Genomic DNA, 25,685 nt, shown 5'->3' on the forward strand with positions numbered 1-25,685 from the left:
AAGGGTATATCAGAGATCATTCTATAAAGATTTGTTCAGTGAATGCTGTATACAATTTGAGTACCATTATGCACTGGGTAAATTCATCACTCTAAAGATGGAACTCTGCCTTGTAAATTTAAATGCATGATAGCATTTCAACAAGCACGTCTGATGGGAAAAATAATTTATTGCAAATGTGTGAATCGTGCATGCAATTTCTAGTACAGACACAAAAGCCAGAAATGTATTCAGAACGGGCTGAATATTACTGTAGATAATGCTGCTTGTGCTCAAGGACTTCAAAATAAGCTCTTGGTTAGAGACTGTTTTTTTCAAATGTTATGTTAATTGGAGTGGGGGATGTTGGGGCTAGGGGAATGGACTATTCCCTCTTTCAAACGCTAAACATTACTGTCAGCACTAATGGTCTGATATAGCATTGTTAAATATAGAGTAAAGCTCCCTCTGCATTGTCCTGTCAAACTTGTGCTGGGCATGGGTTATATACAATGGAAAGCTGCCTTGACACGATCCCATCAAACATTCCCAAGGCAGATACAGCATGGGTTAGATACAGATTAAAGCTCCCTCTGCACTGTCCCATTGCTACCAATTTGATTTCATCCATCTACAGCCACTGCCAAAAACAAATTTCACTCTCTTATACAGGGAGTTTACACTTGGTTTTAAACAGGGATTGCACCTTTACATTAAATGAACATCAGTGACTTCATATTAAACAGGCTTTCTGAACCTCACCGAACCAAAGGAAGTTACAAGTGTTTGAAGTATCTCCTTTTACCTCGCTCTGAAGATTTGTTGATGGTTCTGCAATAACACTGATTGTACCTTGTCCACGAATCCACAATTGATAGTCAAGCAAGTAACCTACAAATGCTTGTTTTGATGATTACTTTCAGGATAGGATCAGGATTTTGTATTTTCAATCGAGAGCTTGCGTAGGTGTTGTGAATCCAAGTGATTGCAGCTGCTGGTGATATTTAATTCTCACAGACCAGCATGATCTATATATGGATTCCCAATCCTCACGTCAGCATAAGATGTGTTCATTTAAAGATGTTCTTTGCTGACTGATTGGTAAAGTAAATTACCAATTTCTCCGTAAGCGAGCCTCTTCATCTTCTTCATCCAGTTTTGATCTAACTTTCCCTCCATTTTCATTCATTGTATCGGGCTTTTACTGTTCACTGAATAGTACGTATAACAAACCAACCGACCCTTGCCCATCCTCACCCATTCACAAAGCAGTGGCAGTAGCAAGAGGTTGAAGCAACAATGGTGATGTGGAATACCAACTCCGAGTACAGAGAATTAAACATAGAATTGCCCTCTATGTTTCTTTCCCCTGAAGTTGTTTAATAGGAAGAATTTCTCACTGTAGTTACTGGAATCATTAAGGTTTATTCTACTCACCTACCTCTGCCAACACATTGCATCTACTGTCTGCACAATTCAGTGGGATCAGTTTATAGCCCACTTGAAATTCAACTGTGAATAGCTAAAACATTAGTTTGACAGCAGTGACATTGTTATAGAAGATGCCAGTTGACATCCTTTGCACTGACATCCATACACAATGAATTTGAATGGGGTACTTGCTAGGAGAAGTCATAACGTTAACTGTGTGCATTATCACGACACCCTTCAATAAATACTGTACTGCGCTAATACTTATAACAATAGAAACAGTTAGAAGTACAACATAAGGTCACAGATGAGCAATGCTGGATTGGCCCAAAGTCAAAATATGAGGACCAGTTTTCTTCTTTCACCATTTCCAGGAGTTGTAAAAGCTTAATGTGCTGGAGATGTGCTGCAACATTGTGTTATCTTTTATGTGAAAAAAGTGCCTCCTGATTTCACCCCTAAATGGCCCAGCTCTAATTTTAAGATTATGCCCTGTCTGGCTTCCCCCACTTAAGGAAACTCTTTCTCTGTATCTTGATTAGATCACCCTCAACCTGCTGAACTGAAGGTAGTGCAGACGATGTATATGCAAATCTCGCCTCTGAATTTAACCCTTTACACCCAAGTGTCATTCTGATGAATTGACGCCACACACCTCCAAGGCCAATTTCTTCCCTGAGATTTGCGTCCAAAACTGAACGCAGCACTCTAGGCAGGGTCTGACTAAGACTTTGTACCAGTAAGAGTGACAGAAAGGGAGCTGAATGCTTTTTTGAGAAGAGTGCTCTCCGCCAAGTCTGACCGACTTGACTTGCCCAATCGCTTCACCATTGGTGGTCGTGCCTTCAAGCTGCCTGCATCCTCGGCTCGGAAGTTCCCTCCTCGGACTCCATCTGTCTCTCCCCTTTTAAGATACTCTTTAAAACCTACCTCATAGTTCCATGTTGTGCTGATATCTGCTTATGCGGTTTGGTGCTACATTTTACTTGATAACAGTCTCATGAAGTGCCTTTGGATGTTTTACTTTGTTAAAGGTGCTAAATAAATGCAAATTGTTATTGTGTTATACCTACAGGAAGTGTAGCATGGGTTAGATATAGAATTGAAGGGACTACAAACTATGTTTATGCAATCTCGCCTCTGAATTTAACCCTTTGCACCCAAGTGTTATTCTGATGAATTGACGCCGCACACTCCAAAGCCAATTTCTTCCCTGAGATTCATGTCCATATGCATACAAACTAAGAGAGATTACATCCTACAGCCACAAACAACAGTTGTTGATCGCTCCTTTGTGCAACTAACTATTTCCATGTTTAGAATTGCTGGGACAGGCTGAGAAAGATTCCACTTGCTCTAAGTAGTCCTTCATTCAGAAGCATCTCATAATCTCAAGGTGGTTCTCAATGTGCACAGGGAGTTAAGAGCCCTCTACATGTCAGAACCACGGAGGTTCAGTGTAAGGCAAAAGAATCAGTAATCAAAACATGGACGGGTGACATTTTCAAATTACATTAAATGCAGAGTAAAGAACAAATCATGGAGTGTAATTAGGTAAAGGGCTACCAAGGTTTCACCTCTTGTGCCTTCGTAATGATGTCCCATTTTTACAATAACAGCTTCAAGCTGATTGTGGTGTAGAATGTTGTAATACGCTTTTAAGGAATATCAGTATGACATCACTGGAAGGGAAATTAGTCATGTGATCCAGTCTTGGTTTCACTTTTGATTTGAGCAGAGCACATACACACAGCTCTGATGTCTTTAAGCTTGATACATATATGTAACTGTTCTCATGTCCCTAGTCTTAATAAATGAATCCACGTAGTGTTTACCCAATCCTTATGAGCGATTGCTGCCTTGTGTCTTTTACAGTAAATAAGCTCAAGGTATTATATCATTACAATAACACAACACTGGGTTATTTGGAATATACTGTGGCCATGATTCAGAAGCCACACTTTCAATTTGTGCTTGGTTTTGAATCTTATTTTCAATTAGTGACTACATGAGATCCTTAGTTTTCTGTCTACTGTATCAGGCCGATTGTACCACATAGTTTACAATTTTTATATCCTACACTTTTCAGTATTTCTTTACTCACTAACATGTTACTTCTGTGGTGAAAACGTTTTCCAATATATAACTGTATAATTGGCAGGGTGTCTATATTTGCAGGAGATTCCTTGGTCTTTGTCTAGATTGACATGAAGTCCATGGAATTGTGCCTGAATTTTCAGGGGTCCATGGGAGTGTTGCAGGAGATCCCTAGGATCTATCTGTATTCGCAGGAATTCCGGGGAAGTGTGTCTATATTTACAGGATATCCCAAGGAATTGTGTCTCTTTCTTCAGGAGCTCTGAAATTCCAATGCTCAATCAACTCCTCCGCTTCTCTATCTCTTCCTGCAGGAAATTACAAAGTGACAGTGACAGATTAAGTTAGTGGCAAAGCTGCGGCAGGTGGAATTCGGTGTGGGAAAGTGTGAGGCCATCCACTTTGGATCCTAGAAAGACAAATCAAAGAGACCAGAAACTGAAGGAGCAGACTGATTTAGGGTGTCATGGTAGACAAATCGCTTCTGGTACACAAAGTTTCAAAGAGGTTCATGGAATGTTGACCTTTGGCTTAAGCGAGTTGGAATACAAAGGGTCGGTGGCGATGTTGGCGTGTGTGGGGAGGGGGGATGTGGGTTGGAAAAAATGATGCTTCAGGTGTACAGAACCTACCTTGGCCAGACCTCTCTGGAGCACTGCATGCAGTTTTCAGAAACCAACCAATGTATTGGCTGAGGAAGAGGTGCGGCACAGATTCACCTGAATGGTGCCAGGGATTAACGAGTTAAATTATGAGGACAGATTGCAAAAACTTGCGATGTATTCCCTTGATTTGAGAAGGTTGAGGGGTGGCTTAGTTGATGTGTTACAAGGATTTAATAGAGTATATGTGGAAGCTATTTCCTTGGGGAATCCAGAACAAGGGGGCACAAAAGGAGTGAAATCAGAAAGCACCTTTTCACTCAAAGAGTGGGAAAAATGTAGAATTCTTTCTCCCTAAAGGCTATGGATATTGAAACTTTCAGGACTGAGACTGACAGATTTTTGTTGGTTAGGATATCAAAAGATGTAGTAACAAGGTGGGTCAATAATATTGAGGTACAGATTTGCCAAAACTCTAATCGAACGAGACTGAATTGTCTACTCCTCTTTCTATGTTTCCCCCTTTTCTCCTTTTCCTCCTTCTTCCTTCTTAAGATCCTCATTGAAAACCCTATTAAGACCTACCTGTTCAGCCAAACTTTTGATCACCCTTCCCAGTCTCTCTTTCATTGGTTCCTCATCCATTTTTCTGTTACCCATTCTGTGGAACACCACGGTTTGTCTTTCTATGTGAAATAAATACAAGTCATTGTTGCCCCTGCAAATACACGAGCATGCCAAGCCAAAAGAAAAGAAACTTTAACACTCTCTCCACGTACAGAATACACTTTCACTCCTGAGATTTCACTGTAGATGATGTTTGCCAGCAGCCAGAAGAATGATGAGTTTCTACCATGTGGTACAAGCCCTTCGATTTAAGACTCACTTTATGAGTAAAACTAATCATTTACTTTGTGTTCAAGGAGGTATTTTCTCTTGAGGGGTGAAAGGCTGAACCCTACCTGAGATTGAGAGATTGTTGAAGCCCTTGGGGGGGAAGTAACTTTACTTTTGCCTGAGATGGATAAAGCAAATTTTTCATGGACTCCCCCTCATTGCACTGACTCCACACTTTTCAAGAGCATGAAACAATGAATCCATTGTAGAAACTGCTGGAAAATCAAGGGTGCTGTGATAAGGCTGCCGAAACTGCACATGGACTGCAGCAGTTCAAGAAGAAGGCTCACCACCACCTTCTCAAGGGCAGGAAGGGGTGGGCAATAAATGGTCACCTTGCCGGTGATGCCCACTTCTCAGGAATTAATAAATTAAAAGAAAACACCGCTTGATTCCACTGTGATGAGCTGCTCGTCTGGGAAAATTTACTCTGGAATTTGGGAAACAACATAAGAAATAGGAACAGGAGTAGACCATTCTGCCCTTCCAGCCTGTTCCCCCACTCAATAAGATCACGGCTGATCTTGTTGTGTTTCCATTTCCACATTCCCATCTAGCCCCAATAACCTTTGATTCCCTTGCCTAACAAGAATCTATCTCTGCCTTAAAAATATTTAATGATCTCACCTCTGAGGCACAGAATTCCAAAGTCACACAACTCTCTGAGAGAAAAAATTTCTCCTCGTCTCTGTCCTAAAAGGGTGACCCCTAATTTTAAAACAGTGCCCCCTAGTTCTGGAGTCACCCACAAGAAGAAACATCCTTTCGACAATTGCCTTAACCGACAGAGTGTAGAAAAATTCTACCTAGGCGTTAGTTTATTTCTCTGCAATTAGAGGTAATCTGTCCATGAGCTTCTTCTTGTATATTGTTGACCTTGGCATCAAAGCACAGGGCATGGTCGTACACCAGTTGAGATGTGAGTTTTAATTAGTTACCTGGTTCCTAATTCTTCATTTTTGCAGCTTTCTCAGCACAGCAGCAGTTTAGGTTATTTGTGAAATTGATGGCAACTTGTTATCTGGAAGAGGGTAGCCTTGGTTTGCTGCATTTTAATGAGATTGTGAATGCACAGAGATGTCTCTGTTGCTGTGCTACTCCTAGTAGAATCTTAGATGCATTCTGAAATACAATTATACCAAAAATAATGCTCAGAGCAAAGTCTCTGTTATTTTTGCGCGAATACACAGGGGCTAAGGTCGGCCTCCATTGAAGAAAAGGCAGCAGCACTCAGAAGACTCCAGAGGCAAGCTGAAGTCCTGAGGTATTGAGTTCCCTCCAAGAGGAGACTGCAACAGCTGGAACCTTAAGGAATGTGGCATTAATCCAGCCCAAGGATCAATGAAACCAAGAGTCACCTGGGGAACTTATGATGTTAACAAAAACCTGTAAGATGTTAAATGAACAGCCTGTCTGAAACATCTAGAACCTTTGAGAAACACTTTAATTTGGGTTTTGCACCTTATTGTCCAACTAATTGCTGGATTTCAGATTTAGGTCAGCAACTGAGAGTCTGTAACAATGAAGCTAAGATTCTCCATTTCAGCTTGGAAGGATTTATTTAAACTACAACATGAAACACGAAGTTGGACTATCCGTTTGTATCGATCTTTTCCGACCAGTCAATCATGTGGCATAAGAAGGGTTTCAGTTTGTGTTTTACAATATCACAGAGAAGAAACACATCTCTGCAGCACTTTTCAATTGTAGTATTATTTTGCAGTCCATCGGGACTGTTTGCTGCACAAAGGTAGCTACTTCATGAGCATATTGTTTGGTAATGAAAGCAACCAAAAATTGCTTTTGTAATAGAAATAGGTGCAAACCATTTTTTCCATTGTGATATTGCTGTCAAAACACAGGCAATATCTAAAATAGGAATGTTATGAACACTATGATAGAAAACTCCTGTCACTCATGTAGAGATGAACAACGGCAGAGATCAGCCTGAACTGGTTTCCAGGCCCAAACTGACCACTGCATGGACAGCCTGTGCCCCAACTGAGGCGAGGCTGAAATTGGTTCTCAAGCCTCGTTATTTTTTTCTTCTTTCATAGGATGTGGGTGTCACTGGCTAGGCCAGCATTTAGTGCCCGTTCCTAATTACCCTTGAGAAGGTGACATTGAGCTGCCTTGAACTGCTGCAGTCCTTGTAGTGTAGGTACACACACAGTACTGTTAGAGACAAAGTCCCAGGATTTTTACCCAGCAATGGTGAAGGAACAGCGATATAGTTCCAAGTCAGGATGCTATGTAGCTTGGAGAGAAGCTTGCAGGAGATGTTGTTCCCATGCATCTGCTGCCCTTGCCCTTCTAGGTGGTAGGGGTCGGGGGTTTGGAAGATACTGTCAAAGGAACCTTGGTGAGTTGCTGCATTGCATCTTGTAGATGGTACACACTGCTGCCAATGCGCATTGGTGGTGGAGGGAGTGAATGTTTAAGATGGCGGATGAGGTGCCAATCAAATAGGCTGCTTTGTCCGGGATGTTGTCGAGCTTCTTGAGTGTTGTTGGAGCTACACTCATCCAGGCAAGTGGAGTGTATTACGTCACACTCCTGACTTGTGCCTTGTAGATGGCAGACAGGCTCTGGGGAGTCAGGAGGTGAGTTACCCGGCACAGAATTCCCAGCTTCTGACGTGCTCTTGCATGAACATCCTGGTTGAGCTACTGGCGCCTGTCATGTCTGCTCTTCGTGAGACACTTGAATCACAAGTATCCAGCTAAGTTCCAGGAGGGACGGAGGGGTGTGGAATGGGTATGGGGGAGTGTGACCAGGGAAAGGCAGTGGATATGACAATGAAGTTGGGGAAAGCACTCCTTCTCCCCCTGGCTCCACAGAAAGTTTTTCTTCAATTACAAATAAATCTCCCATTAGTTGCCCTGCTTATCAATGATTAACTTTGTAGACGGTCCTTCGACAGGCATTATGCCCTTAGTTAACCTATTCAGAGATCTAATGCCTATTTTAGTCAGACTTCTTAAGAATGGGTCCCACAAAGTTAGTGGCAGGATCTGTGGTACAGAATGGATGAAGGCCATATCTCTGCTAAAATGATTTGCCATGCATCTGTTTTATAACCAAGGAACAGAAAAAAGGCACATCGGTTTCCTCCCCAGAGCTTAAATGTTCAGAGACTTATAAAACAGTGGCTGTGAGGTTATACTCTCACCAATTTGCAGCTTCCCAATTTTACCAGTCGTTAAAGTTAATGACAAAGCTTTGAAACATTTATCCCTTGAGTTAGAAGGGACAATACTCACCTTAGTGTCAGTATATTCCTTCCTTTGACAAAATGTATGAACTTCATGGTCCAGAGAAATTCCTATATTTTAGAATTTGGTCCCACGCCAACAGGGGAAAAATTTCTCAGTTCCAAATCATTTTGGTATTTCCCATAATGGGTCCCAAATTTCTCTGATTTATGTTTTTTTTTCTGGACACACTCAAGGTCTTCAGGAAAAGACTGCCATTGTGCACTAGGCACAGTGAACTTGCAAAACTGTTCTTTATGAACTTATTTATTATTTGGTTACAGAGCAGAAATGACCTTGCTGTGTTTACAACCCGTGATGCAGCGCTTGTGATGAGTTTCCAATGGCTGCCAGAGTTCATCAGGGTTCAACAGTCGCAGTTTCCAATTCTCTTTGAGCAGATGTGAGATCTGAATCACATTGAGAACCGAAAGGGATACAAACCCTACCATTTTGGATGAACCCTGTAACTTCCTCCAACCTTCAAACTCTCTAAGGATCTCTTGAGTTCCTGCATGCGCTTGTTCAATGGGTTGTAAGGCTGAATGTATGGCCCCCCAGCATGCTTTCCAATTCCTGTCACCAATGCCCATCATCAGCAGGTATGTGGTAGACCAAGCCCTTACATCCACAGAAACAAAGCAGCAGACAAACAGCAAAAACAAATCCAAATTACTGAGCGGGCATCAGACTGGAAGGAAAAACCTGCGCACACATTTTGATCTTCAGTCAATAGGCTGAGATGAAGCAGGTTTGCAGGTCACATTTGCAAGATAATGGTTGGCCGCAATGCCTGCCAGCTTTCCTCGAAAGCTTCACATGAAAAAATTGGAGCAGTCACAACACAGAACCGACCAGCCCGGTTGCCTCGATGCCCATACTAGCTTGAGTCTGGAGCTGTCCACTCATCTATCTGTCCTTTCCCCATACCAGCTATTAAGCATCATTTCCAATGCTCAATCAATTCCTTTATAAATGTTATTCAGTTTGACTTTCTAACTTTTTTGGTAAAGTATTCCCTGTTCAAATAATCTTCGGGTCAGAATAAATAATCTCGTTCTTCCATTGATAATCTTCAGCCCTAGTCCCATTTACTGATGATAATTACATTTGACAAAATTTATAAATTCATTTGTGACACTAACGATAAATTTTCTTTCATATCAGGGGTCCATTTATTGGTTCCACTGGGAGCAATTCCGGAGGGGAATTCATGGGAAATGTATCTCGCAGTAAATCAAGGTGAAAACAGGTAGGAGCTGATGAATATTCAAGTGAATGTGACTTTTAAATTCTGTGCATAGTGGAATGGGGAAGGTTGCAGTCCGCATGTTTGAGATTCCATGTATCCAGGGGTGTGAGGGAAATTAAGCGGCCAACTGAAGTGGAGAATTGGATTTATTAAAGAGACCTTTCATGGTCTGATAGTTCACAGACAAGGGAACAATCTGAAAAATACATTGAGGTTCCTGGTCATTTTGAGCTGTCTTTTGATCTTAGATTTGGCTTGTGGGCATTGCATCTAAAAAAGCATGAAACTATGTTGTTTGCCTGGAATACTTTTAACAGTAAATAATTAAAGCTTTGAAATCTAATTGCATGGTTTAAAAAAAAGTAAAAACATAGTCATTATGTATTCACAATGCTTCATTTCATTAGTACTTTGCTATTGAAAGTTCCAAATGAAATATCAGAACTATTAAGGGTATTTATTATAAATAATTATCTTCACATCAGCTAATTATAGATTGTTATAATAACACATGAGTGCACTTCTAATTATGTTGAGATTGGGTGTATCTCTCCTGGTGATTCACCTAGTTTTTAACAAAACATTACTGATTGTTGTATTCTAACAACATATGCTGTCTAACTGACAGAAATTAAATCTTTAAGCGCTTTAGCCTCAGTTGTTTCATATAGAGAGACTGAGGTTTATCTTGCGCCTTTTACGATCGCATGATATCCCAAAGCACTTTACAGACAATAAAGTACTTTCAATGTGTAGTCACGGAAGGACACTGCTTCGGACACCATGAAGTAGGTGTCGTGATCTTGAGTATATTAATAGCAAGCCTTTATTGACAACTCATAACTATATACATATATTCGGTAGAGGGTACAGTTGAGGAGCTGACACTATCCTAGGTCTTTATCCTTCTCTGTCCATCTCTAGACTGACCTTGACTCTGAATCATGTGCCTTCTTATACCACTGTGTGGGTGGTCCTGTACTCAGTTCCACCTTAACCCTGTATGTACCTGACCCTTCTACTACACATGAGTGCACTACTGCTACTACTTCCTACTACTACAGTCACTGTTGTAATATAGGAAATGCGGCAACCAATTTATGTGCAGCAGGTCCCACGGTGGCTATATAACCAAATACAAAAGCAAAATACTGAGGATTCTGGGAATCTGAAATAAAAACAGAAAATGCTAGAAATACTCAGCAAGTCAGGCAGCACCTCAGGAGGGTCAAAGAGGCTAATGTTTCAGGTCTGTGAGCTTTCATGAGAACTGTTCAGATGGAAGCTCGTGGACGTGAAGTGTTAACACTGTTTGTCTCTCCAGGAATACTGTCAGATTTCTAGCCTTCCTGTTTCTTTCAGCTTTTCCCACGTGAGATTCAGGTTGTCACAATGCTGGTTGCTCACCCCTCCTATCAGCCATCAGTTTTATTTGACCCAAAGATAAAAACAAAAAGCTAAAAGCTACTGCGGATGCTGGAAATCCAAAACAAAAACAGAATTACCTGGAAAAACTCAGCAGGTCTGGCAGCATCGGCGGAGAAGAAATCAGTTAACGTTTCGAGTCCTCATGACCCTTCGGCAGAACTGAAGCATAGTTAGAAGAAGGGAGAAATATAAATTGGTTTAAGGTGGGTGGGGGGTGGGGGAAGAGACACATTGAGGGTGTGGTGATTGTGGAGATGAGCAGATAATCAAAAGATGTCACAGACAAAAGGGTCAAAGAGGTGTCGAAGGTGGTGACATTTGTCTGAGAAAAGTGCTAATTAAGAATGGAAGACAGGATATTCAAAGTACAGCTCTAGTGGGTGTGGGGTGGAAAGACTAACAAGGTATTAGTTTAGATTTAAAAATAATGGAAATAGGTAGGGAAAGAAGAATCTATATAAATTATTGAAAAAAAAAGGGGGGGTGGGGGGAAGAAACGGGGTGGGGATGGGGGGAGGGGGAGTTTAAGATCTAAAGTTGTTGAATTCAATATTCAGCCCAGAGGGCTGTAAAGTGCCTAGTCGGAAGATGAGGTGCTGTTCCTCCAGTTTGCGTTGGGCTTCACTGGAACAATGCAGCAAGCCAAGGACAGACATGTGGGCAAGAGAACAGGGTGGAGTGTTAAAATGGCAAGCGACAGGGAAGTTTGGGTCTTTCTTGCGGACAGACCGCAGGTGTTCCGCAAAACGGTCGCCCAGTTTGCGTTTGGTCTCTCCAATGTAGAGGAGACCGCATTGGGAGCAACGAATGCAGTAGACTAAGCTAGGGGAAATGCAAGTGAAATGCTGCTTCACTTGAAAGGAGTGTTTGGGCCCTTGGACGGTGAGGAGAGAGGAAGTGAAGGGGCAGGTGTTGCATCTTCTGCGTGGGCATGGGGAGGTGCCATAAGTGGGGGTTGAGGAGTAGGGGGTGATGGAGGAGTGGACCAGGGTGTCCCGGAGGGAACGATCCCTACGGAATGCCGTCAGGGGGGGTGAAGGGAAGATGTGTTTGGTGGTGGCATCATGCTGGAGTTGGCGGAAATGGCGGAGGATGATCCTTTGAATGCGGAGGCTGGTGGGGTGATAAGTGAGGACAAGGGGGACCCTATCATGTTTCTGGGAAGGAGGAGAAGGCGTGAGGGAGGATGCGCGGGATATGGGCCGGACACGGTTGAGGGCCCTGTCAACGACCGTGGATGGAACACCTCGGTTAAGGAAGAAGGAGGACATGTCAGAGGAGCTGTTTTTGAAGGTAGCGTCATCAGAACAGATGCGACGGAGGCGAAGGAACTGAGAGAATGGGATGGAGTCTTTACAAGAAGTGGGGTGTGAGGAGCTGTAGTCGAGGTAGCTGTGGGAGTCAGTAGGCTTGTAATGGATATTGGTGGACAGTCTATCATCAGAAATTGAGACAGAGAGGTCAAGGAAGGGAAGAGAAGTGTCAGAGATGGACCATGTGAAGATGATGGAGGGGTGGAGATTGGAAGCAAAATTAATAAATGTTTCCAGGTCCCGACGAGAGCATGAAGCAGCACCGAAGTAATCATCGATGTACCGGAGAAAGAGTTGTGGGAGAGAGCCGGAGTAGGACTGGAACAAGGAATGTTCCACATACCCCATAAAGAGACAGGCATAGCTGGGGCCCATGCGGGTACCCATAGCCACACCTTTTATTTGGAGGAAGTGAGAGGAGTTAAAGGAGAAATTGTTCAGTGTGAGAACAAGTTCAGCCAGACGGAGGAGAGTAGTGGTGGATGGGGATTGTTGGGGCCTCTGTTCAAGGAAGAAGCTAAGGGCCCTCAGACCATCCTGGTGGGGGATGGAGGTGTAGGGAGATTGGACATCCATGGTGAAGAGGAAGCGGTTGGGGCCAGGGAACTGGAAATTGTTGATGTGACGTAAGGTGTCAGAGGAATCACGGATGTAGGTGGGAAGGGACTGGACAAGGGGAGAGAGAAGGGAGTCAAGATAACGAGAAATGAGTTCCGTGGGGCAGGAACAGGCTGACACGATCGGTCTGCCAGGACAGTTCTGTTTGTGGATTTTGGGTAGGAGGTAGAAGCGGGCCGTCCGAGGTTGGGCGACTATCAAGTTGGAAGCTGTGGGAGGAAGATCTCCAGAGGAGATGAGGTCAGTGACAGTCCTGGAAACAATGGCTTGATGTTCTGTGGTGGAGTCATGGTCCAGGGAGAGGTAGGAGGAAATGTCTGCGAGTTGACGCTCAGCCTCCGCGAGGTAGAGGTCAATGCGCCAGACAACAACAGTACCACCCTTGTCAGCGGGTTCGATGACAATGTTGGGGTTGGACCTGAGAGAACGGAGTGCAGTGAGTTCAGAGAGAGACAGATTAGAATGGGTGAGAGGAGAAGAGAAATTGAGACGGCTAATGTCACGCCGACAGTTCTCAATGAAAAGATCAAGAGAAGGTAAGAATCCAGAGGGAGGGGTCCAAGTGGAGGGAGAATATTGGAGGTGGGTGAAAGGATCCGTTGAGCGGGGAGAGGACTCCTGCCCAAAGAAGTGAGCACGGAGACGAAGACGGCGGAAGAAGAGTTCAGCATCATGCCGAGCCCGAAATTCATTGAGATGAGGGCGTAAGGGTATGAAACTAAGTCCTTTGCTGAGCACTGAACATTCAGCATCGGAGAGGGAAAGGTCAGGGGGTATAGTGAATACGCTGCTGGGGCTGGGATTGGAAGATGGGGTGAGGACGGAGGGACAAGCAGGGGTGGAGGGTCCCAGATGGGTGTTGGAGTCGATGAGTTGTTGGAGCTTGCGTTCCTTAGCACTTGAGAGAAAGAGAAAAAGTTTCTTGTTGAGGCGACGGATGAGGCGAAGAATAAAATGAAACTGGGGGCACGCGCAGCTTTGAAAAAGTGTGCGGCGGTGCTGCTGGAGGGAGAGGTCGAGTGTGTTCATATGGCGATTTGACCTGTGGTTTCACAGCCAGTTGTCCTTTCTACCGCAAACCCTCCGCATTTATCCAGTGGGGGGACTAGCACCAGTACACGCAAGCTTGCCTGCGCCAGTGGCTGGGTTCCTCCATGGTGGGCAAGTCCTGGAGTGGGAGTTGTATCCGGACCCTTCTGGCTCAGAGTCAGGGGAGCTACCCACTGAACCGCTCTCGCTCTCTCTCCTAAGAATTTTCAGCATTTTCTGTAAAACAGATGACCTGTTTTAGAGATGTTGGCTGAGGGATAAACATGAGCCAGGGCACCCGAGGAACTCCCGTGCTCTTCTTTAGTGCCATGGGATCTTTAACATCTACCTGAGAGTGCAGAGGAGGCCTCTGTTTGAAGTCTCAATGCAAAGATGAATACCAGCGGGTTGTGATACTAAACATGGGCAGTTTTCTGAATAAGTCAAAAAGCTCATTACCATTTAGCTCCAACCGAATTTTCCCAATGCTGGAGGAATCTCTACCAATGTTTCCAAACCTCTTTACAACCCAAAAAAAAGGTTGACCATTTACCTTCCCAGATGTAGAGCATGTTGAAACTATCATAATAAATGTGCAGCCTTGTTTTCCAACTCATGCACCTCTACCAGGACAAGCATGCAAGTTACCAATTGTCCTAGTGTTGGCACAGGAGCAAAAATAAAATCAGCTCTAATCTTGGTGACATTCCCTGTGCCCTAGCCTTGATAAACCTTTGGCACTGAATTTAAAGTCAGAAGTGTGATTAATACGAAATTGGACTTGTGATACAGGAATCCACGAAACGAGGGGACAGAAACACATGCATGAGGAAGCAGGATTATGCTGAATGCATATCATATCCATACACATGACAGAGAAATTAAGTTAAATATACTGGAGTCACAATCAATTGGGCATCTGAGTGTGCCAAGCAGAAAATTTTGAGGTTGAGCCCCAGAGCTGGGTGTCACACAGGCTTCCTTAAGTGAATCTCCTGGTTTAACTTGCTAGCAACCCTCACAGAATAATGAGGTCGTTCATTGAGAAAAGTTTCAACTTTGAAAGGCTGTTGAATCCCAGTGATGGCCCCAGAGCTCTTGTTCCTTTTGCCTGCCACCAGAATAGAGCGACACCCAATGGGAAGTGAATAATTGCAAAACAAAATTTTCCCTGAATCACTATTTTTCAAAGCAATGTTTATCTGTCATTTTACATGCAAATTACAATTCACAAAATATCAAATTATTCTGACATTTCTGCAGTGACAGTCACAGCACGACAGTGATTAAAAGCCTGCAGACTTGTCAGTGAAATAATCCAGAGAGAGTAATGCCAAGCAGACAGAAAAAAGAGAATGAGGAAGAGTGGAAATTCTAAGCCCTGCAGTCAATGCCATAGAAAGATCTTACCACTTCAATACTCTGCATGCTTCAGAACTCTGTAGGTGGCTTCCTCACAAGTTGAAGGAAATTCTTTAAGATATATTAAGTTAGAGCCTCCTTGATCATCATTAGGTTGTGCTTTTCTTCCCAACTTAAAAGAAAGCCCATCCCCATTGAATGCTGCCAATGCCAAACTAAGTGCTTCACCCAAGTCTGAAGTGAAGCGGCAGAGACAAGGAAGTATCATACCCAACCGAGCATGCTGTTCTATGATTGGGCTTGAGAAGGTTGACTGCGATTTTCCCTGCCTTTCTGCACGATGGTGCTTTGCTTCTTCTCGTGTTTCTCACCATTGCCTTACCGAGGAGGATTCATCTAATGGGCGAGGAAGCAAATTTCCATTGTTCACTGCAGAATTTTGACAGGGTACAACTCTAGTCCGGTGGCCACTGCTCGAGGATTCTTGACTGGTGCCTTTCCTTGAAATAGTTTGATTCCGTTATTTTCACAACTCGGAAGAATAGGTGCTAATCGCTCCAGGGAATGGAGTACAATACCAATTTCAGGGCCTAGTGGGAGGTTTGAGCCTTTCCACCCTCACAGTGAAGCTTTCTATGTCTTTTTCCAACAACATCCCTGAGGTGTATTTCCCCCCAGAAGGACAATCCTTGTCAGACTTGGGGGGTGAGATGTCTCTTTTTCTCACACTAGTTACCCTTACAGCTTTTCTCCATGCGATTGCCAATCAAACCACTCCTGTGCTGTGGAGCCCTTGTGTTCCCCCCGAGCAAACGGCACGAGACCGCTCGACTCCATTTCTCGCATTAAAAATGAACACATCTCAGAAAATCTAGTCAGTTCTGTCCATGAACTCATGAATCGAGATGCCCTCATGCGCGACTGCAAGCAATTCAATCGGAAAATCAGCTTTGTAGTAATAACCTGAAAGCAGTTTTATGCTGTGCAGGCAAGCCGGGGTATCGAACCATGAAGCAGCAAAAAAAGGAGCAATAGGTCTGATGCACCAAGTGAAGGTTTGGACTGATTACTTGAGGACTGAACTCCAAACAGGGTCATGACCCAGTGACCGCACGCAGCAGAGTTGTACAATTGCTCATTGCCAGACTGATGCAAGTAGGGAATCTTTGCCTCAGCATGGCCTCATCTACTTACCTCCTCTTGCCTCACTGTATTTTCATTCAGCCTGTTTTCATAGTTTAGAGCAGCGGTCACACACTCTGGCAAACGATGGCACCTCAGTCCTTCAGAACCCATACATGTTGTGTAGCTATATTCCTGGAGATACTGGTGATTCAATCATCTGTCATAGGATCGGGGTTGGGTGGGGTGGGGTGGGGTGGGGCCAGACAGGAAAGTACAGTTGAGGCCACAACCAGATCAACCATGATCTTTGTGATAGGTGGAGCAGGCTCGATTCCTGCTCCTAAGTCCTATGTCCTATGTCCCTAGGATAAACGCATTGTGGCAGCTTCCTTCATATCTGCAGTCGCCTACATGAATGTCCATGTGCAGTCTCTCTGTTTATTCAATGAAACCCCCTTTCGCAGCAATAAATATTTCTTTAACCCTTCACAGAATGTGAGCAGTGCTGATGAGGCCAGAATTTATTTCCCATTCCTCATTGCCTTCAAGAGGTTAGTGGTGAACCACCTTCTTGAACGCAACTGAGAGACTTGCTCGACCATTTCAGAAGGCATTTGAGAGTCAGCCACATTGACGTGGGTATGGAGTCAAATATAGGCTGAACTAGGCAACGATGGCAGATTTCATTCCTGATAGATCCTCAGTGAACCAGTTGGGTTTTTATGACAATCCAGCGGTTTCATGGTCACTATCATCAGTCCAGGCCTCTGGATTACTATTCCAGTGACTATCATACTCCCTGATAACATCCTGAGAAACGTACGATGTTATGCAAGTTCTTCCTTTTCAGTGCCTTGAATTTTCAACAATACCTTTGGGCCATTTTCTTGTGACCAATTTCCGTAGTTATGCACGCACATCTGCAGGCATTGAGAAGAATAGTATGGAATTGTCGTTCATCGATGTGAAAGAAGAACAACTTGCATTTACATAGCGACTTAAACATAACTTAAGAGTTGAAGAGCATAAACCAGCGAGCATGCATTTGCTGTATTTCCCCAGAGGCTCAATCATGGTCACTCACGTGGATGCATTTTCCTTTATCAAAGAGTTTACAGGTTTTCCATCCCACCTGCTCTCCATTCTGTACTAACCTGTTACCCAGCGAAAAAGGGCCAGGTCAGTACCTGAACAATTCATTTGTTCATGTGCAAACAAGCAACTTGTCGCAAGGTAGATAGGGAGGCCATTTGGCCCCTCAAGCTTTGCGGGAGGTGGCGGTGTAGCGGTATTGTCACTGGACTGGTAATCCAGGGTAATGCTTTGTGGACCCAGCTTTGAATCCCATCACGGCACACGGTGGAATTCGAATTCAACAAAGCGTTGCCGATCGTCAGAAAAACCCATCTGGGCTAACAAATGCCCTTCAGGGAAGGAAACCTGGCCTACAGGTGACTCCGGGCCCACAGCAGTGTGGTTGACTCTTAAATGCCCTCTCTGAAATGGCTGAGCCAGCCACTCAGTTGTATCAAACCGCCACAAAGTCTAAAAGGGATGAAACCGGACGGACCACCTGGCAACGACCTAGGCACCGGAAACGACAAAGGCAAATTCAGCCCTGCCAGGTCCTCCTTACTAACATCTGGGGGCTTGTGCCAAAACTGGGAGAGCTGTCTCACAGACTAGTCAGGCCACAGCCTGACATCGTCATCCTCACAGAATCAAACCTTACAAACAATGTCCCAGACACCACCATCACCACCCCTGGGTAGGTCCTGTCCCACCGGCAGGACAGACCCAGCAGAGGTGGCAGCACAGTGGTATATAGATGGGAGGGAGTCCTCAACATTGACTCCGGACCCTATGAAGTCTCATGGCCAAACATGGGCAAGGAAACCACCTGCTGATTACCACACACCAACCCCCTCAGCTGATGAATCAGTGCTCCTCCATGTTGAACACCACTTGGGGGGAGCACTGAGGGTGGCAATGGCACAGAATGTACTCTGGGTGGGAGACTTCAATGTCCATCACCAAGAGTGGCTCGGTGGCACCATTACTGACCGAGCTGGCCGAGTGCTAAAGGACATAGCTACTAGACTGGGTCTGCGGAAGGTGGTGAGGGAACCAACAAGAGGGAAAAACATACTTGACCACATCCTCACCAACCTGCCTGCCGCAGATGCACCTGTCCATGACAGTGTCGGTAGGAGTGACCACCGCACAGTCTTTGTGGAGACGAAGTCCCATCTTTACCATGAGGGTACCCTCCATTGTGTTGTGTAGCACTACCATCATGTTATATGGGATAGATTTCAAACAGATTTAGCAACTCAAGACTGGGAATTCATGAGGTGCTGTGGGCCATCAGCAGCAGCAGCAGAATTGTACTCAACCGCAATCTGTAACCTCATGACCCAGCATATCCCCCACTTTACCATTACCATCAAGCCAGGGGATCAACCCTGGTTCAATGAATAGTGCAGGAGGGCATGCCAAGAGCAGCACCAGGCATATCTAAAAATGAGGTGTCAACTTGTTATCCTACAACACAGGACGACTTGCGTGCCAAGCATCATAAGCAGCAAGTGATAAACAGAGCTAAGCGTTTCCACAACCAACAAATCTGATCTAAACTCTGCAGTTCTGCCACATCCAGTCACGAATGGTGAGGGACAATGAACAACTCACTGGAGGAGGAGGCTCCACAAATATCCCCATCCTCAATGATGGAGGAGCCCAGCACAGCAGTGCAAAAGATAAAGCTGAAGCATTTGCAACAACCTTCAGCCAGAAGTGCTGTGTGGATGATCCATCTCGGCCTCCTCCCGATGTCCCCAGCATCACAGGGCAGAAGTGGGGATAGTCACAGATGATTGCATAATGTTCAGCACCATTCGTAACTCCTCAGATACTGAAGCAGTCCATGTCCAAATGCAGCAAAGCCTGGACAATATCCAGGCTAAGGCTGACAAGTGGCAAGTGACATTTGTGCCACACAAGTGCCAGGCAATGACCATCTCCAACAAGAGAGAATCTAACCATCGCCCCTTGACATATAATGCATGACCATTGCTGAGTCCGCCACTGTTAACCCCCTGGGGGTTACCATTGATCAGAAGCTGAACTGGACTAGCCACATAAATACTGTGGCTACAAGAGCAGGTCAGAGGCTGGGAATTCTACAGCGAGTAACTCATCTCCTGACTCCCCAAAGCCTGTCCACCATCGACAAGGCACAAGTCAGGAGTGTGATGGAATACTCCCCACTTGCCTGGGCGAGTGCAGCTCCAACAGCATTCAAGAAGCTCAACACCATTTAGGACAAAGCAACCCACTTGATTGGCACCCCATCCACAAACATTCACTCCCTCCACCACCAATGCACAGTAGCAGTACCATATACAAGATGCACTGCAGGAACTCACCAAGGCTCCTGAGACAGCATCTTCCAAACCCACGACCACTACCACCTAGAAAGACAAGGGTAGCAGATAAATGGGAACACCACCACCTGGAAGTTCCCCTCCAAGTCACTCACCTGACTTGGAAATATACCGGCTGTTCCTTCACTGTCGCTGGGTCAAAATCCTGGAACTCCCTTCCTAACAGCACTGTGGGTGTACCTACACCACATGGCCTGCAGCGGTTCAAGAAGGCAGTTCACTACCACCTTCTCAAGAGCAATTAGGGATGGGCAATAAATGCAGGCCCAGCCAGCGATGCTCACATCCCAGAGATGAATTTAAAAAGCCCGCCCCGCCATTCAGTCAGATCATAGCCGATTTTGCCCTTAACTCCACTTTCCTGCCTGCAGCCTCCCCCCCCACCCCCACCCCTCCCCACCCTTGCATAACCTTTGATTCCCTTGTGGATCATAGATGTGTCTAGCTCAGCCTTGGATATCTTCAATTATACAGCCTCCACTGCTCTCTGGGTGGAGAATTCCAAAGATCAATGACCCTCTGAGAGAAGAAATTCCTCCTCACCTCAGTCTTAAATGGGAGACTTATTTTGAAACTGTGCCCCCCATCCCCCAGGTTCAGATTCCCCGACGAGGGGAAACATCCTCTCAGTATCAACCCAATCAAGCCCCTTCAGAGTCTTAGGTGCTTCAATAAAATTACGTTACATTTTCCTAAGCTCCGATAACCAGTGAATTGTGAACCATCACAAGTTGCTGGCCAATTTGCGCCGCTAATTTATTAACTTTATGAAAGTGGCATCACGCACAACTCCCCCATGGCCAGGATTTCCCGGTCAGCAAGCGGGGGGGGGCGGGGCCCGCTTGCCGATGCGTAAAACAACGCGCGGTGACCTTGGGCGGAACTCCCGACGTCACCGCGCCCCATTTAAATTTTCAGGTAGGCGGGAGCTCAGCAGAATCAGCTGTGGGCCCACCGACCTGTCAATGGCCAATTGAGACCATTAACAGAGCCATTAAAGTAATTAACGGACCTGCCTGTCCAAGATTAAGGTTGACGGACAGGCCGGGAGCCCTGGCGGGCTTCAGAAAAAGCGTGAAACCTCATCCACGGGCGGGACAGGGTTTCATGTAGGATTTGAAAAACGTAATTAAAGTCTATTTAAAAGTGATGGACATGTCCCAACTCATGTGACAGTGTCACATGAGAGAACATGTCAGGGAAATTTTTTTCTTCTATTTTTTAAAGATTTTTTTTACTGTAGAGCCGATCTCCCTGAGGCGGCACTTAGCCTCAGGGAGATGAGTGCACTCTTTCGTGCTGGGCAGGCGTTAATTGGCCTGCCCACGCAAAATGGTGGCGCGCCCCCGATCAGAGGCGCACCTCTGCGGCCTCGCTCCTGAACTTCCCCACTGACGGGGTGGGGGGGAAATTCTGCCCCATGATTTTCATGAAGTGGCTTTAGTTGCACCATCTATTGGCCATTAAACTCACCAAAGAAAGTCAAGTTTCGCTTTTATCGGTATATGTGTCCTTTTACCGACTTGAAAAGTGCAACTGTCAGTTAACCTGTGTTACCCAGAAAGTCAAGGTGTCTGGAGTTTTATTCCTTTAGTTTGTAATTTCTTTTAAAGATTTAAAATATGTCAAATTTTACATTTTTATTTCTTTTCTATTTTTTTTGTGGGGGCTCTTTTTTTCCTTCAATCCAATCTTTCTCTCCCTCTCTTTCTATACCTGATTTGACATTTAATTCACCCATTCTAATTCATCCCAATTTCAGTCCTTCCCCTGTTTATTTCTCAATCCTGAAGCCTCATTAAGAAGACTGTTTGTCCCGTTGCTTACCAAGGGTAGATAGAATGGATAGTGGATCGGAAGCCCCTGTTTCCATTTGATTGAGGGGCCCATGATCAGGGGGTGTAGATTTAAGGTAAGAAGTCTGAGGTTTAGAGGGGGAACCGTTTGCCTAGAAGGTGGTGGGGATCTGGAACTTGCTGCCTGAGAGGGTGGTAGAGGCACAAGCGCTTAGAACATGGGAAAAGGTACTTTGATGCACCTGAGGTGCCGTAACCTTCAAGGCTATGGACCAAGGGGGCCAGAGTGGGATGGGTGATTGTTGGGCCAGAATTTTCTCGTCGGCGCGCTGGGGGCGGGACCCACACGCCGACACATAAAACGACGCGCGGTGACGTCAGGCGAGCGTCCCGACATCACCACGCGCCATCGCGATGTTTCGGTGGGCGGGCGCGCGATGATCTCCGATGCGCACCCGCCATTAATTCACGGGCCACTTAACAGGCCCTTGAGGCAGCAATTGTCGGAGATTTTTCAGGGCCCGTGCGATTTTCGGGTCGTCACACACGGCAACAGGCAGGCGGGTGGGCTACATTTGTATAAACCTCATCCACGGGCGGGATAAGAGGGGTGAGCAGGGTCGCGAGTGTTATTTGTCAGACATTAAATAGCTTCAAGTTACTGATACTTGCCTGTGTGAGCAGGAATACTTCAAAACTCTTCGCAGCTGCTTGGACAGGAGTAACAGGCTTCAGGTCAGGACTCTTGAGTCAACATCATTTTTGGGGCCTGCTGGTTTCAGGAAGCCTTCCCTTAGCCTGGGAATGCGAGTTGTGCTCTCCACTGGAGGCACCTTCTCTGAGGAGGAAGGGAGGACCAGAAGGGGGAGGAGGACTTTGGGAGGAGAGGCGCAGGCGCAAGGGGTGCAGGGCCAACAGGAGATCCAAGGCGGAAGGGACCACAGAAGATGCCACTATCCTGCTGCCAGGGTATATAGGCGGCGAAGCAGCTACCTCAATATGTCTGAGGTGCAGTGCCGAAGGAGGGTCCGTCTCTCAAGGGAGACAGTCAGATGATTGGCCCTGAGATCTGTGCCAACTGTGTGGGTGGGCACCCCATGCCACTGACATGGAAGGTCACGGCTGCCCTCAACTTCTATGCCTCCGGCTCTTTCCAGGGCTCGGTGGGTGATCTTTGCGGAGTCTCCCAATCACCTGTCCGCACTTGTGTTAAGCAGGTGACAGACACTCTGTTCAGGTGTGCATTGACTTTCGTTCACTATCGCTGGGCCGAGGCCAATCAGACAGAGCGACCCAGAGGCTTCGCGGCCATTGCTGGCTTCCCCCGTGTCCAGGGTGCTATAGACTGTACACATGTGGCCATCAAGGCGCCAGCAGGTGAGCCCGGTGCCTTCGTCAACAGGAAGGGCTTCCACTCCATGAACGTGCAGATAGTGTGTGATCACAGGATGCAGATTCTACAAGTCTGTGCAAGGTACCCAGGCAGCTCCCACGACGCCTACATTCTCAGACACTCCCAGGTGCCGGGGCTCTTCAGTGCTCCAGCCCGGCTGGATGACAAGGGCTATCCCCTCAAAAGGTGGCTCATGACGCCTCTCCGCCATCCAAGAACAGAAGCTGAGCAGCAGTACAATAGGAGCCACACCTCCACAAGGGCTGTGGCGGAGAGAACCATCGGTCTTCTCAAGATGCGCTTCTGATGCCTGGACCGTTCAGGGGGCGCACTCCAGTACCCCCCAGATCGTGTATCGCTGATAGTGGTTGCATGCTGCGCTCTCCACAATCTGGCACTGGAAAGGGGGGCACACAGTGGAGGAAGAAGATGTCGACGCAGTTGCTCCGGCTGCACACGATGAGTCCATGAGCACGCACACAAGAACGCTGAGGGGGTAGACGCTGACCCGGGCATCCTCCAGGGAGGCAGGGACACCCGGGAGGCTTTAATCCAATGAATCTTCAGCTAGCCCATCATGAATGGATGTTTAACACAAGCCAGGACTGCAGGTTCCATACTCGACACCTGAGTGCTAAATCTGCCTGGATAGTAACATTAACTAAGGGCTTTGTCAATAAATCTCAATGTAAAGCAACTCAGTCATAACATCATGGGTTCCCGTCCACCTGCAGAAGCAAGGAATCACCCTGAGCCTTGTTCACATATCAAAATTTAATGATTTAACAAAATGAAGCTCAAAAAAAAATAATTACAAAGGTGTTAGGCATCACACCGAGTGGTCATGAACTCATAGCGGGGCAACGTAAAACCAGCAGTGAGAAACCCATGATGTGCCTAAGGTGCCTTAAGTTTATGTTTCCGGGTGCTAGGTCTAGGTGCTCCCCCATCGCTGGCACTGGCATCTGAGCCAGCCTGCTCACTCTGCTGTGCTGTTGGCCTTGATGACCTTGGCGGGTGTCCTCTGGCCCGTGGAGCTTTTGATGGCCCCGTCTGGGAGGGAGCGGCCAGTGCCACGGCTGGCATCTCCCAAGTCACCGCAGCCTCATCGGATCCCATGGTCACTGGCAGTGGGGCAGAGGAGCTGCTGCCCTCATCCGGAGTGCCCTGAGAGGAGCCCGCAGAGGCGACAGGCAGCTCGTGCGCCAACATGAGGTTGCTTCGGACCTCCCTGCTCACCATTGACGGATGGGCACCGAGCTGGAATACTTGGTACCCAATCCATCTCCCATACTGGCACTGACCAGCTGAGGTCAATGTCACTGTGAGGGCTTGTAGGTCTGAGTGCAACCCAGGTAGCCCTGATTGGTCTCCTGGAGGAAGCTCTCCACGAGAGTTGCCACTCTCTCCGTGGAGGAAGCATGGTGCTTGGCCATGAGGCTCATTGCATCGGTGATGCTCCGCGTGGACTCCTCCAGCATGGGCACCAAGCCACACATAACCTCATGTATCTCCACCAGATCCTCCCACATACCCTGCTGCGCTTCCAGCATCTGCTGCCTCATGGACGACTCCAGAGGCCCATCATCAGCCACCGACCGAGCATGTGCCTGGTTCCCAGCAGTCCTCTGCTTGCCGGCGCCATGGACACTCTCTGCCTTCGCCCGCACCTCAAGCGGGTGTGAAGTGCCCTCACCGCCCATGCCCCGGGACACTAGCCGATGATCTAATTCCCACCAAAGTGCTGGTATCTGCACTGGTGCCTGTCTGGCAGAGATGGTGTGATGCTGATGAGTCCAATTGTTCAGGGCCCTCAGCTGTTAGAGGCAGCCCCTCTGCCTCATCCTTCTGGCCCTGCTCCGGTGAGGCTGAAAGGAAGAACAAGGACATTTGATTAGTTAAAGTGGAGACAATTTCCATGGGCATGCCTGTCCCCCGGCTCAGTATGCGCTCATCCTTCCATAATCAATGGGAAACCCACGTTGGAAACTTCAATTGCTGAGCATTCAGCAGTGCCATGGCTGCTGGGACACACATGGTGACCTCAGTGCTCGCCAAGCCTACCTCCCTGTGGCACCCCAGCCTCACTGCCACCAGTGGACCTGGGCGCATGGCGCCTCTCCAGATCCATCGCCTGCTCGTATCTGGTGACGATGGCCAACTGGGCTTGGCCTCCACCAGTCCGCATCCGCTCGATGGCACATTGTGTACAGTCTTCTCCTGAAAAGGAGAGCAGAGGATTGATTAATCCACCCTGTACCTGGATTCCCATCACATCCCTGCCACCCCAGCCAGAGTGGGACATTGCAGAACTCCAGTGATTGGTCACCCCACAGCTGCCGCACACTCACACCAAGAAGCCAGGGCTGACCCCCCCACTTGCCCACATACTGCCTCCATTACATTTGACACCACACGGTCAAACCTTGCAAAGCAAGGATGCACAAGCACGTCAAGGGCAGCAGATGGATTGGTGGCCCACCACCTAGAAGCTCCCCTCTCAGTCAGTCAGCACCCTGACTTTGACGTGCTTCCCAGTCCCAGCACTGCGCCTGGTGCAGACCCTTGAGGTTGCCCCCAAAACTGTACTCTGGGTGTCAGTGTCACACATGCTGCAGGTGCAGAACCCATCTCAGCACTACCCTCTCAGGGTGAACTAGGCA

General features: G+C 46.6%; 1 protein-coding gene across 1 annotated transcript in view; it reads left to right on the forward strand.

The window, feature by feature from the left end:
- LOC144694635 (netrin receptor UNC5D-like) overlaps window positions 1–25,685 on the forward strand; it is a 454,385-nt gene that overhangs the window by 392,737 nt on the left and 35,963 nt on the right. Inside the window, exon 12 of the mRNA XM_078565228.1 lies at window positions 9,428–9,512. Within this exon, the coding sequence (XP_078421354.1) occupies window positions 9,428–9,512 (85 nt within the window). The remainder of the gene's footprint in view (window positions 1–9,427; window positions 9,513–25,685) is intronic.

The sequence above is a fragment of the Cetorhinus maximus genome, chromosome 20 (genome assembly GCF_964194155.1).
Source record: "Cetorhinus maximus chromosome 20, sCetMax3.hap1.1, whole genome shotgun sequence".
Classification (NCBI taxonomy): domain Eukaryota; kingdom Metazoa; phylum Chordata; class Chondrichthyes; order Lamniformes; family Cetorhinidae; genus Cetorhinus; species Cetorhinus maximus.